Source organism: Sus scrofa, chromosome X, assembly GCF_000003025.6.
Source record: "Sus scrofa isolate TJ Tabasco breed Duroc chromosome X, Sscrofa11.1, whole genome shotgun sequence".
NCBI lineage: Eukaryota > Metazoa > Chordata > Mammalia > Artiodactyla > Suidae > Sus > Sus scrofa.
The window spans coordinates 57,630,585-57,645,052 of NC_010461.5; the positions used below are offsets into that span (position 1 = coordinate 57,630,585).

Below are 14,468 nucleotides of genomic sequence, written 5' to 3' on the forward strand. Positions count from 1 at the left end.
AATATATATGCAGAGTGTCATAAATGATTATCAACTGTACATACCAAGTCGCAGGAAAGGATACTGTCAGTATTCCTCAAGGCTCCTGAAATTTCCCTGTCTTAGCCTCATTTCTTCTCTGAAGAGAATATCCACATTCTAACTTTTGTGAACACCCTCCCTCCTTTTTTTCCTCAAGGTTTTATACCTTATATATGCATCTTTAAATGATATGAATTAGTTTTGCAACCATATATTCATAGTGTCAAAGTAGTGGCATGGAAATTGTTTACTATCCAAAGAGGACATATTAATACAATAATGGAGTCATTTGGAGCAGTGCCCTGAACAAACCATCAAAGTGAACATCACCAGTTGTGAGACAAACTGAAGTCAAGACTATCCTGATGTTAGTGGGGAGTGGCCATATGGTGGAGTAGGAAGACCCTGAGCTCACCTCTTCCCATGGGCACACCAAAATTACAACTATTTACAGAGCAACCATTGATGAGAAAGACTGGAAGACTAGCAGAAAAGATCTTCCACAATGAAAATATGAAGTCTTGACTTTATAGAGACTTTAGAGAGTCCTTGGTGGCCTAGCAGTTAAAGATTCGGAGTTGTCACTGCTGTAGCACAGGTTTGATACCTGGCCTGGGAACTTCCACATGCTGTATATGAAACCAAATGAAATAGATGAGTAAGAGGAACAGAGATGCAATATAGTTAAAACTTATATCCCCCAGGTAGGCAACCCACAAGTGGGAGGATAATTGCAGTTGCAGAGGTTTTCCCCAAGGAGTGAGGGTTCTGAGCCCCACATTAGGCTCCCATGTCTGAGGGTCCTGCCTCAGGAAGATGATCCCCCAGAATATTTTGCTCTGAAGGCCAGGGGGGCTTACTTCTGGGAGATCCAGAGGGCTGTGAGAAATAGAGACTCCATTCTTAAAGGTCACACATAAAATCTCACATGCCTCAGGACTCAGGGTAGAAGCAGTCATTTGAAAGGAGCTTAGATCAGACTCATTTGCTGATCTTGGAGAGACTCCTAGAGAGGCAGAAGGCAACCGAAACTTACTTTGTGGACATAGACACTGGAGGCAGCCTTTTTTGGAGCACATTCCACCATGAGAACACTGGTGGTAGAAAACACCATTTTGGAATCCTCCCTCTCGCCTATTAGCACCAGTAGCCAGATCCACCCACCAGCTTTTAGGCTCAGGCCAAGTAGCTAGCTGGGCAGGAACATAGCCCTACCAACCAGGCCCAGTGACTAAAGTCTTCCTGAGTCCACAGCTCCCTGAGACTCAGCCCTGTCCAACAGAGGGCCCAGGACCTGGCCCCCAACAACAGTGTTTTGCCAACACTAGTCCCAGGACAGCCCCGGTAGCCAGAGACCCTGTAACCTGGCTTTGTGCACCAGCAGGCCCAGACCAGCTCCAAGACACGGTGGATGCCTCAGTCAGCTGCCCCATGATCCAGCCCCACTCGCCAGTAGGTGAACATCAGCTTTGAGACATCCTGGACCCAGCACTTAAGAACCTGGCTCCACCAACCAGTGGGGCAGTAATAATCCTGGGGCCCCTCAGCCAGCAATTATGTAACCCAACCTTGCCCACCAGTGGCTGGCAGCCTCCTCACAAGGCAGGGCCCTGCAACCAACCAGACTTGGGTCAGCCACACCTACCAGACTGCAGTCAGCCCATCACAACAGAAGGACCCATGCAACTCACATAGAGGGCACTCCTAGAATATATAGATCTGGTGAACAGAGAGGAGTGCATTGCTGGGACATGCAGGACGTCTCCTACAAAAGGCTACTTCTCCAAGGTCGGGAAACATAACCAACCTACCACATACATAGGAATAAAAACAGCAAATTAGGCAAAATGAGGAGACAGAGGAACATGTTCAAAATGACATAGGTACTTTTTCAAAACAAAGGAACAAGATTAAAATCCCAGAAGACGAACTAATTGAGGCAGAGGTAGGCAATCTACCCAATAGAGAGTTCAAGGTAATGTTCACAAAGATGGTCAAAGAACTCAGGAGAAGACTGGAGAACAGAGTGAGAAGTTAGAAGTTTTTAACAGAAATTTAGAAGGCATAAAGAACAATCAAACAGAAATAAAGAATACAACAAATGAAACGAAAAATACGCTTCAATGATAGGTTAAATGATACAGAGAAATGGATATAACAAGCTGGAAAACAGAGTAGTGGAAATCACTGAAGCTGAACAGAAAAAAGAAAAAAAAAAAGGAAATGAGAATAGTTTAAGAGAACTCTGAGACAACATCAAGCATACTGACATTTGCATTCTAGGGCTCCCAGAAAGAGAAGATGGGGAGAAAGGGATAGAGAGTATATTTGAAGAAATAATATCTGAACACTTCCCTAATCTGGAAAAGGAAATGGACATCCAAGTCTAGGAAGTGCAGAGTCCCAAACAGAAAGAGGACCACACCAAAACATATTGTAATTAAAATGGCAAAAATTAAAGATAAATATATAATATTAAAAGCAACAAGGAAAAGCAACAAATAACATACAAGGGAATGTATCAGGCTATCAGCTCACTTTTCAGCATAAACTCTGCAGTCCAGAAGGGAGTGAAGTGCAGAGTCCCAAACAGAAAGAGGACCACACCAAAACATATTGTAATTAAAATGGCAAAAATTAAAGATAAATATATAATATTAAAAGCAACAAGGAAAAGCAACAAATAACATACAAGGGAATGTATCAGGCTATCAGCTCACTTTTCAGCATAAACTCTGCAGTCCAGAAGGGAGTGGCTTGATACATTTAAAGTGTTGAAAGGGGAAAACTTACAAATAAGAATACTCTGCTGGCAAGACTCTCATTCAAATTTGATGGAGAGGAGTTCCTGTCGTGGCTCAGTGGTTAACGAATCCGACTAGGAACCATGAGGTTGAGGGTTCGATCCCTGGCCTCACTCAGTGGGTTAAGGATCCGGTGTTGCCGTGAGCTGTGGTGTAGGCTGCAGACATGGCTTGGATCCCGCATTGCTGTGGCTCTGGGGTAGGCACAGCTCCGATTCGACCCCTAGCCTGGGAACCTCCATATGCCGCGGGAGCGGCCCAAGAAATGGCGAAAAGACAAAAAACAAACAAACAAACAAAAAAAACAAAAACAAAACCAAAACCAAAAACAAATTTGATGGAGAGGTCAAAAGTTTTACAAACAGGTAAAAGCTGAAAGAGTTCAGCTTTATGGGGAATGTAAAAGGGACTTCTCTAAGCAAAGAAGCAAAGACCATGACAAGAAAATATGAAAATGATGAAAGGAAAAAATATCACAACATGATAAATATAATTAACACTGCTCTATATTATACATGAAACTGGTTAAGAGAGTAAATCCTAAGAGTTCTCATCACAATAAAAATGTTTTCTGTTTCTTTAATTTTGTATCTGTGTGAGATGATGGATGTTTGCTAAACTTACTGTGGTAATCATTTCCTTATGTTTGTATGTCAAATCATTATGCTGTACATCTTAAATTTATATAGTGCCGTATGTCAAATATATCCCAATAAAACTGGAAGAAATAAGGAGAATATCCTGATGCCATGAAATGAGAAGGACAGGACACCATCTATGTGATATTCCTGCCCAAATGTTTAACCTGAATGAAATCAGGAAGCAGTGATCAGACAAATCTAACTTGAGAAGCTTTCTGAAAAACATCTGTATTGGATCTTAAATAATGTCAATGTCGTGCAAGACCAAAAAAAGTCTGGGAAATTCTTACAGTTTAAAAACACTAAAGACACTTGACAACCAAATGCACTGCATGACCTTTATTTGGAAACAAGATTTATTTTAGAAATTGCAAGTAGCTCTTGGCAGGAAACCACCCTCAGCAGGAAGCTCCTCTTGTCACTTTAGCAAAACTATATTGTAACTAACTTTTAAACCAGGCACCCCCATGCTCTACTCATCTCTGGCCCAAGAACATCTTTCAAATCTTTTAATCATATAATACCTTGTCTAACTTGTCGGTTCTTTCCATAGATTAAAGAAATAGAAATGAAGAATAAATAATTAACAGGTGACTAGATCTCTTTCTTAGCTTCCCCTTCAGTAATCTCCCAAACAAAATGTGTGACCAAACAAAATAGTATCAAGGGGAAGATCAGGGAGTTCCTGTAGTGGCACAATGGAAACGAATACGACTAGGAACCATGAGGCTGCAGGTTCAATCCCTGGCTTCGCTCAGTGGGTCAAGGATCTGGCATAGGTCGAAGACGAGGCTTGGATCTGGCATTGCTGTGGCTGTGGTGTAGGCCGGCAGCTGTAGCTCCGATTGGACCCCTAGCCTGGGAACCTCCATATGCTGCGGGTGCAGCCCTAAAAAGCCAAAAAAAAAAAGAGGAAGAGATCATAGGAAATTGATGAGCCTGCACACAGTGGGGGATGGCGACGACTCTGACCCCTTATCTCAACAATTAACTGAGATTATGTCCCTGTTTCCTTTTAAAAGCTTTCATGGCTGAGGAGAATCTTCAGATGTGGTTTTTGGGGAAGCCTGAGTCCACCATCTCTCTAGATTGCCAGCATTCTGATTAAAGGCATCTTTCCTTTCTACCAACACTTGTGAGTTTTGATTTTGTAAGTGGTGAGCAGCAGGATCCAATTAAAAAATCAGGTACAAAAACAATATTGGGGAGTTCCTGTAGAGGCTCAGTGGGTTAAGAACCCAACATAGTGTCTGTGAGGATACTGGTTCAATCCCTGGCCTCGCTCAGAGGGTTAAGGATCCAGTGCTTCTGCAAGCTGTGGTGTAGGTCACAGATGCATCTTGGATCTGGCATTGTTGTGGTTGTGTTGTAGTCTGGCAGTTGCAGATTCTAATTCGACCCCTAGCTGGAGAACTTCCATACACCACAGGTGTGGCTATGGAAAGCAAAGAAAAACAAAAAACAACCAATATAGGCATTTTGAGTGAGGATCATATGGTAGATAATTGTCTTAAAGTTAAATTTTCTGAGTGTGATAACTGCATTAAGATTTTGTAGGAATTCCTGTTGTGGCAGGGGGATTAAGAATCTGATTGCAGCAGCTCTGGTTGCTGCTGAGGCACGGGCTCGATCCCTGGCCCTGGCCTGGTGCAGTGGATTAAAGGTCCAGAGTTGCCATAGCTGCAGCTTGGATTCAACCCCTGGCCTGGGAACTTCCATATGCTACGAATGTAAAGTTAAAAAAAAAAAAAAGATTTTGTAGCAGACCAATTGTTTTCTTAAGAGATACATGCTGAAATATTTAGGGAAGATACACTACAATGTCTTAAAGTAACTTCAATGATTCAGCAAAACAGAGAGAGACAGAGAATATGGCAAATGTGACAAAATGTTAATGACTCAGTCCAGGTGAAGGATTTATGGGTGTATCGTGCAATTTTCTTGCAACTGCTATCTATAGGAGAGATGTTTTCAAAAATAAAATTTGGGAAAAAAAGGATATTATGGTCCATTTTATTTCAAGCAATTTGAAAGCTGAGGGAAAGGTGAAAAATTTATAGAAAAAATAAATGGGAGAACATAGTTTCAAATGATGCAACTGACAAGGGCTTAATCTCTAAAATATACAAACAACTTATACAACTCAATAGCAAAAAAGCCAACAACCCAGTTGAAAAATAGGCAGAAGACCTGAATAGACATTTCTCCAAGGAAGATATACAGATGGCCAGCAAGCACATGAAAAAATGCTCAACATCACTAATTATTGGAGAAATGCAAATCAAAACTACTATGAGGTACTATCTCACACCAGTCAGAATGGCCATCATTAGTAAGTCCACAAATAATAAACACTGGAGGGGGTGTGGAGAAAAGGGAACCCTCTTCCACTGTTGGTGGGAAAGTAAGCTGGTACAACCACTATGGAGAACAGCAGGGAGGTACCTTAGAAAACTATATATAGAACTACCATATGACCCAGCAATCCCACTCTTGGGCATATATCCAGACAAAACTTTCCTTGAAAAAGATACATGCACCTGTATGTTCATTGCAGCACTATTCACAATAGCCAAGACATGGAAACAACCTAAATGTCCATCGACAGATGCATGGATTAAGAAGATGTGGTATATTTACATAATGGAATACTACTCGGCCATAAAAAAGAACAAAATAATGCCATTGGCAGCAACATAAATGGAACTAGAGACTCTCATCCTGAGTGAAGTAAGTCAGAAAGAGAACGACAAATACCATATGATATCGCTTACATCTGGAATCTAATATATGGCACAAATGAACCTTTCCACAGAAAAGAAAATCATGGACGTGGAGAACAGACCTGTGGTTGCCAAGGGGGAGGGGGAGGGAGCAGGATGGACTGGGAATTTGGGGCTAATAGATGCAAACTTTTGCCTTTGGAATGGATAAGCAATGAGATCCTGCTGTATAGCATTGGGAACTATATCTAGTCACTTATGATGGAGCATGATTATGTGAGAAAAAGGAATGTATATGTGTATGTGTGACTGGGTCACCATGCTGTACAGTAGAAAATCGACAGAACACGGTAAACTAGCTATAATGGAAAAAAATAAAAATCATTAAAATGGAAAAAAAATAACTTGCCAAAACTGATTCAAGAAGGAATAGCCAACCTGAATTGTTTGATAACCATAAAGAAATGTTCCAGTAGTCAAAACACTTTTTACAAAAACCTCCAGTCTTCCCAACTGAATCCTGACAAACATCTTAGGCATAAATAATTTCAATTTGACACAAAATCTTAGAAAAAATAGAAAAGGTGGGATACTCCCCTACTCATTTTCTGAGGATGGAATAACCTTGATACAAAATCCTATCAAGGATAGTTTGAGAAAGGAGAATCATAGGTCAATCCACATGTTCATGGCATAGAAGCAAGAATCAGAAAAAGAATATTAGCAATCAAAAAGATATAAAAAGGAAAATACGTAATATGCCAGACTGGATTCATCACAGGAATACACACTTGATTTAAGAAAATAAGGTAATATAATATTCCATATTAACAGATTATAGGAGAAAATTATGATCCTCATGTTTAGAAAAAAATAAATATTAAGTATCAATATCCATTCCGAGTGTACTTTTTTCAATTTTTTAATAACATGGGATTATTGAGATGTAATTAACACACATGGTCCATAAGTCCTTATAAACACATTCTGTTAAGGAACCTCTATCATGATCAAAATAAAAAACATTTTCATCACCACCAAAATTGCTTCCTGCTCTTCGGCAGTTTAGCCACTCTTCTCAATCCCCAGACCTTGGCAACCGCCAATCTGTTTTATCTCCCTGTATACTGGCCTTCTCAAGAATGTGAAATAAATGAATTTAGACAGTATGGAGACTTATCCATTTGGATTCCTTCAAAGAAAGGGACACGAGAACTTCTGGATGTGCAGTGTACTTTCCATCACGTGGATATAGTTACATGGAGTGATCTGTTCGTATTTATTTGTTGTATTGAAGGCCTGTGCTCTATATAATGTGTATACGTATAGTGTGTTTATATTTAATTCAATGCAATTTATCTTTTATAACTTTGGAAGAGTTATTTTATTTATTTTATTTTAATTTTTTAGGGCTGCATCTGCGGCATATGGAGGTTCCAGGCTAGGGGCCGAATCAAAGCTGAAGCAGCTGGCCTACACCACAGCCATAGCAGTGTAGGATCCGAGTCACGTCTGCGACCTACACCACAGCTCAAGGCAACGCCGGATCATTAACCCACTGAGCAAGGACAGGGAACAAACCCGTGTCCTCATGGATGCTAGTCAGATTAATTTCCGCTGAGCCACGATGGGAACTCCCTGGAAGAGTTATTTTATTAAAGAGCAAGGTAAGCCTTTAAAAAAAATGGATGATTATTGGAAAAGTCAGGACAGTGGTTACCTCAAAAGCCTAGGGAGGCGGAATTGGCTTGGAACAAAAGGAGAGTCCAAAACTACTGGCCTGTCCTCCTGTTTATGAGGGGGTACTTACCAGGACTTCAACACTGCACAAGCACAGGGGCACCCAGCACACTTCATAAGTACACATGGCAACGCTGGCAGCGTCAGTGTGCCTGGCCAGACCTGACCAATGTAGGTGAGAGCCTCCTCACATTAAGTCAGCTGAGAAGCAGCCTTTATGCATGTGCAAGCGAAGCCCCCTGTTGCCATGCAAGGTAACATATTAGCCAACTGCAGGGATTAGGACATGGACATCCTTGGGCACGATTACTCTGCCCACCACCGCCAGCTCCATCTCCAGGGTTCATCTCCTCCTACCTTCTTTGTTTGTGCCAGTCTCCCCTCCCAAGTCCAGGGAGAGCTGTTGGCAGGTCCCGGGGCTGGTGCTGGTGGGTGGGAGGGGCATCTGCTCAGGAGTGGGACAGGTAGCAGAACCAGGCAGGATGGGGTCTAGGGCTCTGCTGGCCAACTGCCACTGCCTGTGGGCCTGGAGAAGGGGCTTGCAGCCAATAAGGGCGGAGTTCCAACCTCCTCCTACCCCCGGGGCCCCAGGTAAAGATGTGTTTCTTTAACCTATGCCCGACCTGCCACTTAGTGCCACTGGAACTGGAAGGCTCAGGACCAAGCCATGGCCTATCATGTACCTGTTTTCAGCAACATTTTTATGAAGTGGTTGGTCAGAGAGACTGTGTGCACAGAGGACGGAAGGCAGGCTGGTAAAACGCGTCACCAAGGGTCATGGTCACACCCTCCCATGTCCCCTTCAATGAGCTTCTCCACTTGGTCACCCTGCTGAACACGGCCCCCTGCCCCTTGGGGCAGGGCTCGTGCTAGACTCCTCCCCGGGTACCAGGTGCCTGCATGTCTCGGTGGGCAAAACCCCCAGCTGGAAGGTATCTAAAAAATTTAGTGTCATGTGTCACCCTGCCAAGCAACAAACACTGGCTCAGATTCAGAATAAAAGCTATGCCCTAAAATCATGCCTGCCTTCTCCAGGGAGGGGGTTGAGTGGAAGGATTACGCCCCAAGGATGTTCCTTTCCGACCCTGAAGTCTGTGACCTGTCCCACCCCCCACGTGGTGATAGGGTCACCTGAGCTCACACCACTCAGCCTGGAAGGGCACCAGCCTGAGATTATGGGGAAAGGGTGGACCCAAGTGCACCCTAGTGTCCAGATGCGGTCACACCTTACTTCCCATCCTCACTGCGCCCATCTTGCCCCATCCTGGGTAGCTCATGTTGGGCGGTCTCCTACAGAGATCCCCTGCTTCCAAGATGAGCTCCTCTGAGGAGCCAGTGTCCCATTCTCATTCCATCCATGACCAAATCAGCTGTCAGACATCACAGGATCACAGAGTAGGATCCAGAGCCTTCTCCAGTGACTGCAACATTTGGAGAGTCCCAAGCCCTGTCCTGGGGTTAGGTGACTTCTGCATCAACCCCTGCCTACGCACTGGGGATTTAACAACGTCTCCTGAACAAAGGAGATCGGACCCTTGCTTTTGCTCATTGACGGGCTTACAGAGTCTGGACCACAGTCTCTGCGCCTGTTGAAGTACACCTTCAGGGAAGGCTGCCGACCCAGGGGAGGGATCAAAGGTGCTCAGAGCAAAGCAGGGTGGATGGGGGCAGCAGGACAGTGATCCCAGGGAGGGAAGGTGGGGGGATTGGCGCTCTGGAAGGGGGCCGTGCATTCCTGCTGATGGGGAGGATGGATGGCAGCGATGAATGGGAACCAACAGACCCCCAAAGGGGGAGGGGTTTGGAGAGAACCAGAAGAGGGCCTGCAAGGGAAAGGGACGACTGCGCCAACGTGGCCAGGCAGAGCCCCACACAGAACTCAGACCCGGGGCACGCAGCGGGCCAGGTTGCAGGGATGGTGGCAAAGGTTGCCCTGGACTCCCCACAGGGAGAAGGCACACCACAGGATGCCAGAGGGACAGTTCTGGGAAAGGCTCTGCCATGGAGCAGCCCCCAGTCTTCCATGACCCACGACTTCTCCCCGCCCCACCCACCCCAGCCCCAAGAGAGGACAGGCTACGAGATGCACCTTAACTGAAACGACTTTAATTTGAAACTGCCATGACACTGAGGCGGGGGAGGGGCAAAACAAGAGGGAGAGGAAGCTCTGGCTGAGGCAGAACAAGAGGGACCGAGCTTGGCCACAGCACCTCCCGGGCCCCAAAGGCACCAGCCGCTCCTCTTGCATGAAGATGCAGGGCTCAACCTGTGAAACAGCAGAGTCAGGGAAGAGCCTCAAGCCAGGGCCGGCCCACAGTCCCGCTCCACAGCCAGAGCTGTGGGAAGGGGTATGGTGTGTGTAACACTCACTTCAAAGGGTCTGGAACATGTCAGCCAGGTACCGCATGGCGGCTGCAATGGGGAGAGGCATAAGCAGGCGCTCCAGACATACGGATGGAGAAGCCCACCCAGGTCCCCGTGGGCAACTTCCTAGCCCTGCAATCTGAAACCCCCTCTAGTCCTGATGCAAAGAGCCCTGGGCCTGAGCACTCCCCCACCACCCGAATGACATGTGGAAATGTTTCCTAAAGGGAAACAAAATGTGCCAGCAGCTCTCAACCTTTGGGGCATGCCAGAACCACTCAGAACTTGTCACACACACAAACAGTCAAGGAAGAACCTTAGAGGCCATACCGAGCAGCAGCCACAGGGAAAAATCAACGGGGCATCTCTAAACATCCTAACAGAAGTTGTTCTCCAGGACTTACTCTGGTTTGCAAAGTGTCCTTGCAGTTCTTTTTTTTTTTTTTTTTTTTTTTTTCCCCCCCGCTCTTTGCACACATACCTAGTTGTACATGCACAGCGGGCTCCAGGGCCAGGCCTCTAGGTTCTCCTCCCCCCAGGAATGTTGGTCTCTGCAGGGCCGCCTGCACCTGCGGCCCACCCCCACCCCACCGGCCCACCCAGGTTCTGCACTAGGACACCGCCCTCTGTCCCTGGTTCCTCATACCAAGCTGCTCCTTCAGGTCGTCGATTTCTCTCTGTAGCAGGAGGCACTAGGCCCACAGACACCAGAGGAAGAGAAAGGATTAGTACACTCTGGCCTCCTCACTCCTTCCCCTGCCCCTCGGACCCTACATCCCAAGGCCAGGCGGCTAGACCGGCAAGAGCACCTCCGTGGAAAGGGGGCACGCCGCTCCCTGGGATGTGGATGGGAGCGGGGAGGGGTCCCCACATATGTCCGTGTAACCCGGACCCAGATCCCACCATCTAGTTGGGGTCTGCATTTCCAGGAGCCCTCTGGCATTACCCGAGGACAGCCCTGTGCCCCTGGCGGCTGCTGCTGCCTTTCACGTCTTGGGGGATGGTCAAGGGTTTCCAGGTCACCTGAGGGGGAAAGGACACACAATCCAGCTTGCCAGGCTCCCAGTGGGGGCGGCGGGGGGAGGGAAGGGTCCAGCGGGGCCTAAGGGGAGGTGAGGCAGCACCACCCTCTGGGGGCAACAAGCTGCCCCTGCTCTGCCCGGCAGCTCCAACCTTCCCCCTGGGCTTGCCCGCTCCCCTGTTCCCCAGGGGCAGCTGTTTCTTCCCCCCACCCAACCCCCACCCCCGCCCCGACCAGACCGTGGTGTCTAAAGACAGTGGCCCTGGGTCCAACCCTTCCGGAGCTGTGGCCACCGCCAGCACCTGGGAGAGCGCTGTGGGCGAAAGGGACTGAACAGAAAAGACCATTCTGCTGCAAGTAGCTGTTTGGGGCACTGCCACCAGTCGCCCTTGCGGTGCAAACCCCACCCAGAGGATGATGTGGCTCAAGGCCAGCCCTGTCGAAGCTCTGTCTCCTGTGGGAGAAGCGGACTGGGGGCAAGGCTGAGCTCCCAGCGGAGACAGAGCCGAGGTCTCTCTCCTCCTCTCCTCTCCCTTCCCAGCGTTTCACACCCACCAGGCTCACCTGAGGGTGCAGGCCCTCTGGCCATGACGGCTACCTGGTTCAGGGCCGAGGGCTCTGAGTCTCCTGCAACGTGGGGGGCTCTGGTGCTGAGGTCGCCGCTGCTGGGATACCCATGATGCAGGTACGGACAAGATGGCCCTGGCCTGTGTGTCGGAAGCTGAAACAAAACTCTCTCACCCATTTGGACTGAGGGGGCCTGCGTGTCCATGGCTCTGTGTGCCTGTGTGAGCACGTGTGTTTCGGGGCTGGGCTGAGAGGCAGGGAATGGAGAGAGGCTGATCTCATTCGCACCTTCTCCCTCAGTCAGCCCCAGGCCGGCAGGCAGGGCTGAGCTGGGGACAAGTGTGGGGCACTGAGAAGGCCCACGCCCCCTCCAGGAAGGCTCGGGGAACAGCTAGGAAGCAGGAATCAGGAGGCCCTTGAGTCCAAACATTGAAGCTTTGCAGGCCAAATGCTGAAGGTGTCCCCAGATCCAGTTCAGCTCCCAGCCCCTCCTTCTTCCATCCCAGCCCCTGCCTGGGGCAGGAGGTGGGACATGGGCCCAGGGTGCAGAGCCCTGCCCTGCTCACTCAAAGTGCTCCCTTCATGTGTGTCCCTAGTCGGACGACCCCCATCTGGCATCCTAATGACCCAATGACCCAGGGGTGCCCGCTGAAGACCCCCGAGGGATAGACAGAGGGAGCAGGGGGAAAGAGGAAGAGCGGCCTGGGGGCGGCGGGGAGGGTCGGGGCAGGGTCGGAGCATGGCCTACTCACTTGGCCCCTTGCGACCTGGTCTCCGTCTGGGTCGTTATCTTCTCCAGCCACCACCAGCTCGGACTCCCTTGCCCTCCTGGCGGCGGGTTTCTTCCCAGCGCCCGCGTGCTTGGACTGCTTGGTTCCGGAAGGGACCAAGGAATACTTCCTGGACCTCCCAAGCAGCGGAACACCAGCGATCGGGGGGAAGGTGGCCGGTTCCAGGGGAGCTGCCGAGACTCGCTGCCCCCAGGGAGGGAAGGTTCTCCCCAGGGCGAGGGCGGAGGCTCCCCCGAGGGGTTTCTTCTCCTGGGCCCCCTTCTTCCTAGGAGTGGCCCTGGGCAGGCCGCCCGCAGCAGCAGCCGCCGCAGCAGCTGCAGCCGCAGCCGCAGCCGCAGCCGCAGCCACAGCAGCCCCCGGGTAGCTGGGCCTGCTTCCCTCCTTCCCCCAGAGGATGCTTTGCATTTTCTTAGGGGAAGAGATGTCCGGCTCTCCGACGCCCTGCCTTTCCACAACCGAAGTGAACCCTCGCAGAGCAGGGGCCAGGAAAGCGCCTGGCACGTGGAGGAAATTCTCCCTGACTTGGAAGTGCGGGAGTGTGAACCCGGGAGCCTCGGGGCTGCAGGGCTGGGCCTGGCCTCCTCCCCTGGGGTAAATGCTCACCCTCATCAGCTGTATCTCACCGAACTCGTCGGAGGACTCGGGGTCGGAAGGCAGCCCGACCCGGCCTTCCGCGGGGGGCCGCTGGCGACTGGCAGCCAAGGGCAACCTACTCTTAGTGCCTCTCTTCCGGTTCGGCCAGGCCCAGCCCGCCTCGGGCCCACCGAGGTGGAGACAGCGGGCCAGAGCCTGCTGCGCTTCTCCACAGCCCTGGGCGGACGCGCCTCCACTGCCGGCACCCGCCTCGAGGCCGGCCCACACGGCTGACACTTCGGCGGCGGCGGCGGGGGCGCAGCTCTCGGGGGACGGGGATCTGCGGACGCCCAGCACGTCCAGGTCGGCCAGCTGCCGCAGGATGGCCGCCGCAGACTCGTTGGCCAGATCCAGGGCGACGCCCTTGTCGTCGGCCGGGGAGCCAGGTCGGCCTTCGCGGCCCCAGAGCACCAGCCCTCCCGCCTCCAGCTCCTCCGTCTCTGACTCGAAGCCCTTGGGGTCCCGGAAGCCGCCCCCGCCCTCGCCCTCGCCGCTCTGTGGTGGCCCCGCGTCGGGGCCTGGGCCTGGTCCCCGCTGGGCTCCGGGGCCCGCGGGGCGGACGCCAGCCGGCTCCCCACCCTCCGGGCCGAAACCCGCTCCCCAAACAGACACCTCATCCGGGGAGCTCATGTCGGACTTAGGCGGCCCGGGTTTCGGGGCGATGATCGGTCGCCCCGGAGCAGTCACCGCCGTGTCGCGTCGCGGTCGGGGTAACGGTCGCGGTCGGGATCTTCAGCCACGGGAGGCTTCAGCCACCACAGGCGTCACCCGCGCTCGCCTCAAAAGACGCCCGGCTTCTCTTCGCGCCTTCGACGACGCCGGTCTCGGGGCCTCCTCATTGGTCCGGACCTAGCCAACCAGCGCGCGCCCTGTTGGCCCGCCCCTCGAGGCCCAACCAATGGGGTCGAGGGTCTCTGGTTTGCTGCCAGGCGGGTGCCGGGGGCTCTGTGCAGTTGGCCAGCTGGCTGTGGATGGGAGCGGGTGACCTCAAGGTGACAGTGCTGCTTTCAGGCCCCTCCTCCTACCTTCTCCTGTCCCGCCTCCCCTTTCCAGTTAGAGTCTCAGCCCCGAGTCTGAGCGAGCCTCCGTTTCCCATCTATAAAGGGGGTGGGCCGAGGGGCGTTTGGTTTCCTGGGTGGTGAGAATGAAACTTCAGGATGGTG

General features: G+C 50.3%; 1 protein-coding gene across 1 annotated transcript; it reads right to left on the reverse strand.

The window, feature by feature from the left end:
* On the reverse strand, positions 10,016 to 14,123 carry LOC110257680 (uncharacterized protein CXorf49 homolog). The gene is made up of 6 exons (XM_021079845.1): positions 12,634 to 14,123; positions 11,879 to 12,035; positions 11,240 to 11,316; positions 10,940 to 10,985; positions 10,300 to 10,341; positions 10,016 to 10,195 (listed from the first exon to the last, which is right to left on the reverse strand). The coding sequence occupies exons 1-5, from the start codon at positions 13,933 to 13,935 to the stop codon at positions 10,301 to 10,303; spliced, it is 1,623 nt and encodes a 540-aa protein (XP_020935504.1). The 5' UTR covers positions 13,936 to 14,123; the 3' UTR covers positions 10,016 to 10,195; position 10,300.

Bases quoted from the DNA above. Each gene is read 5' to 3' on its own strand.
- LOC110257680 (XM_021079845.1), bottom strand. From the start codon at position 13,935: ATGAGCTCCCCGGATGAGGTGTCTGTTTGGGGAGCGGGTTTCGGCCCG. The intron at 12,036-12,633 runs GTGAGTAGGCCA...GTTTTGTTTCAG, and splicing joins ACCAGGTCGCAAGGGGCCAA to CTTCCGACACACAGGCCAGG. The intron at 10,986-11,239 runs GTAATGCCAGAG...CTGTGGGCCTAG, and splicing joins GGGCACAGGGCTGTCCTCGG to TGCCTCCTGCTACAGAGAGA.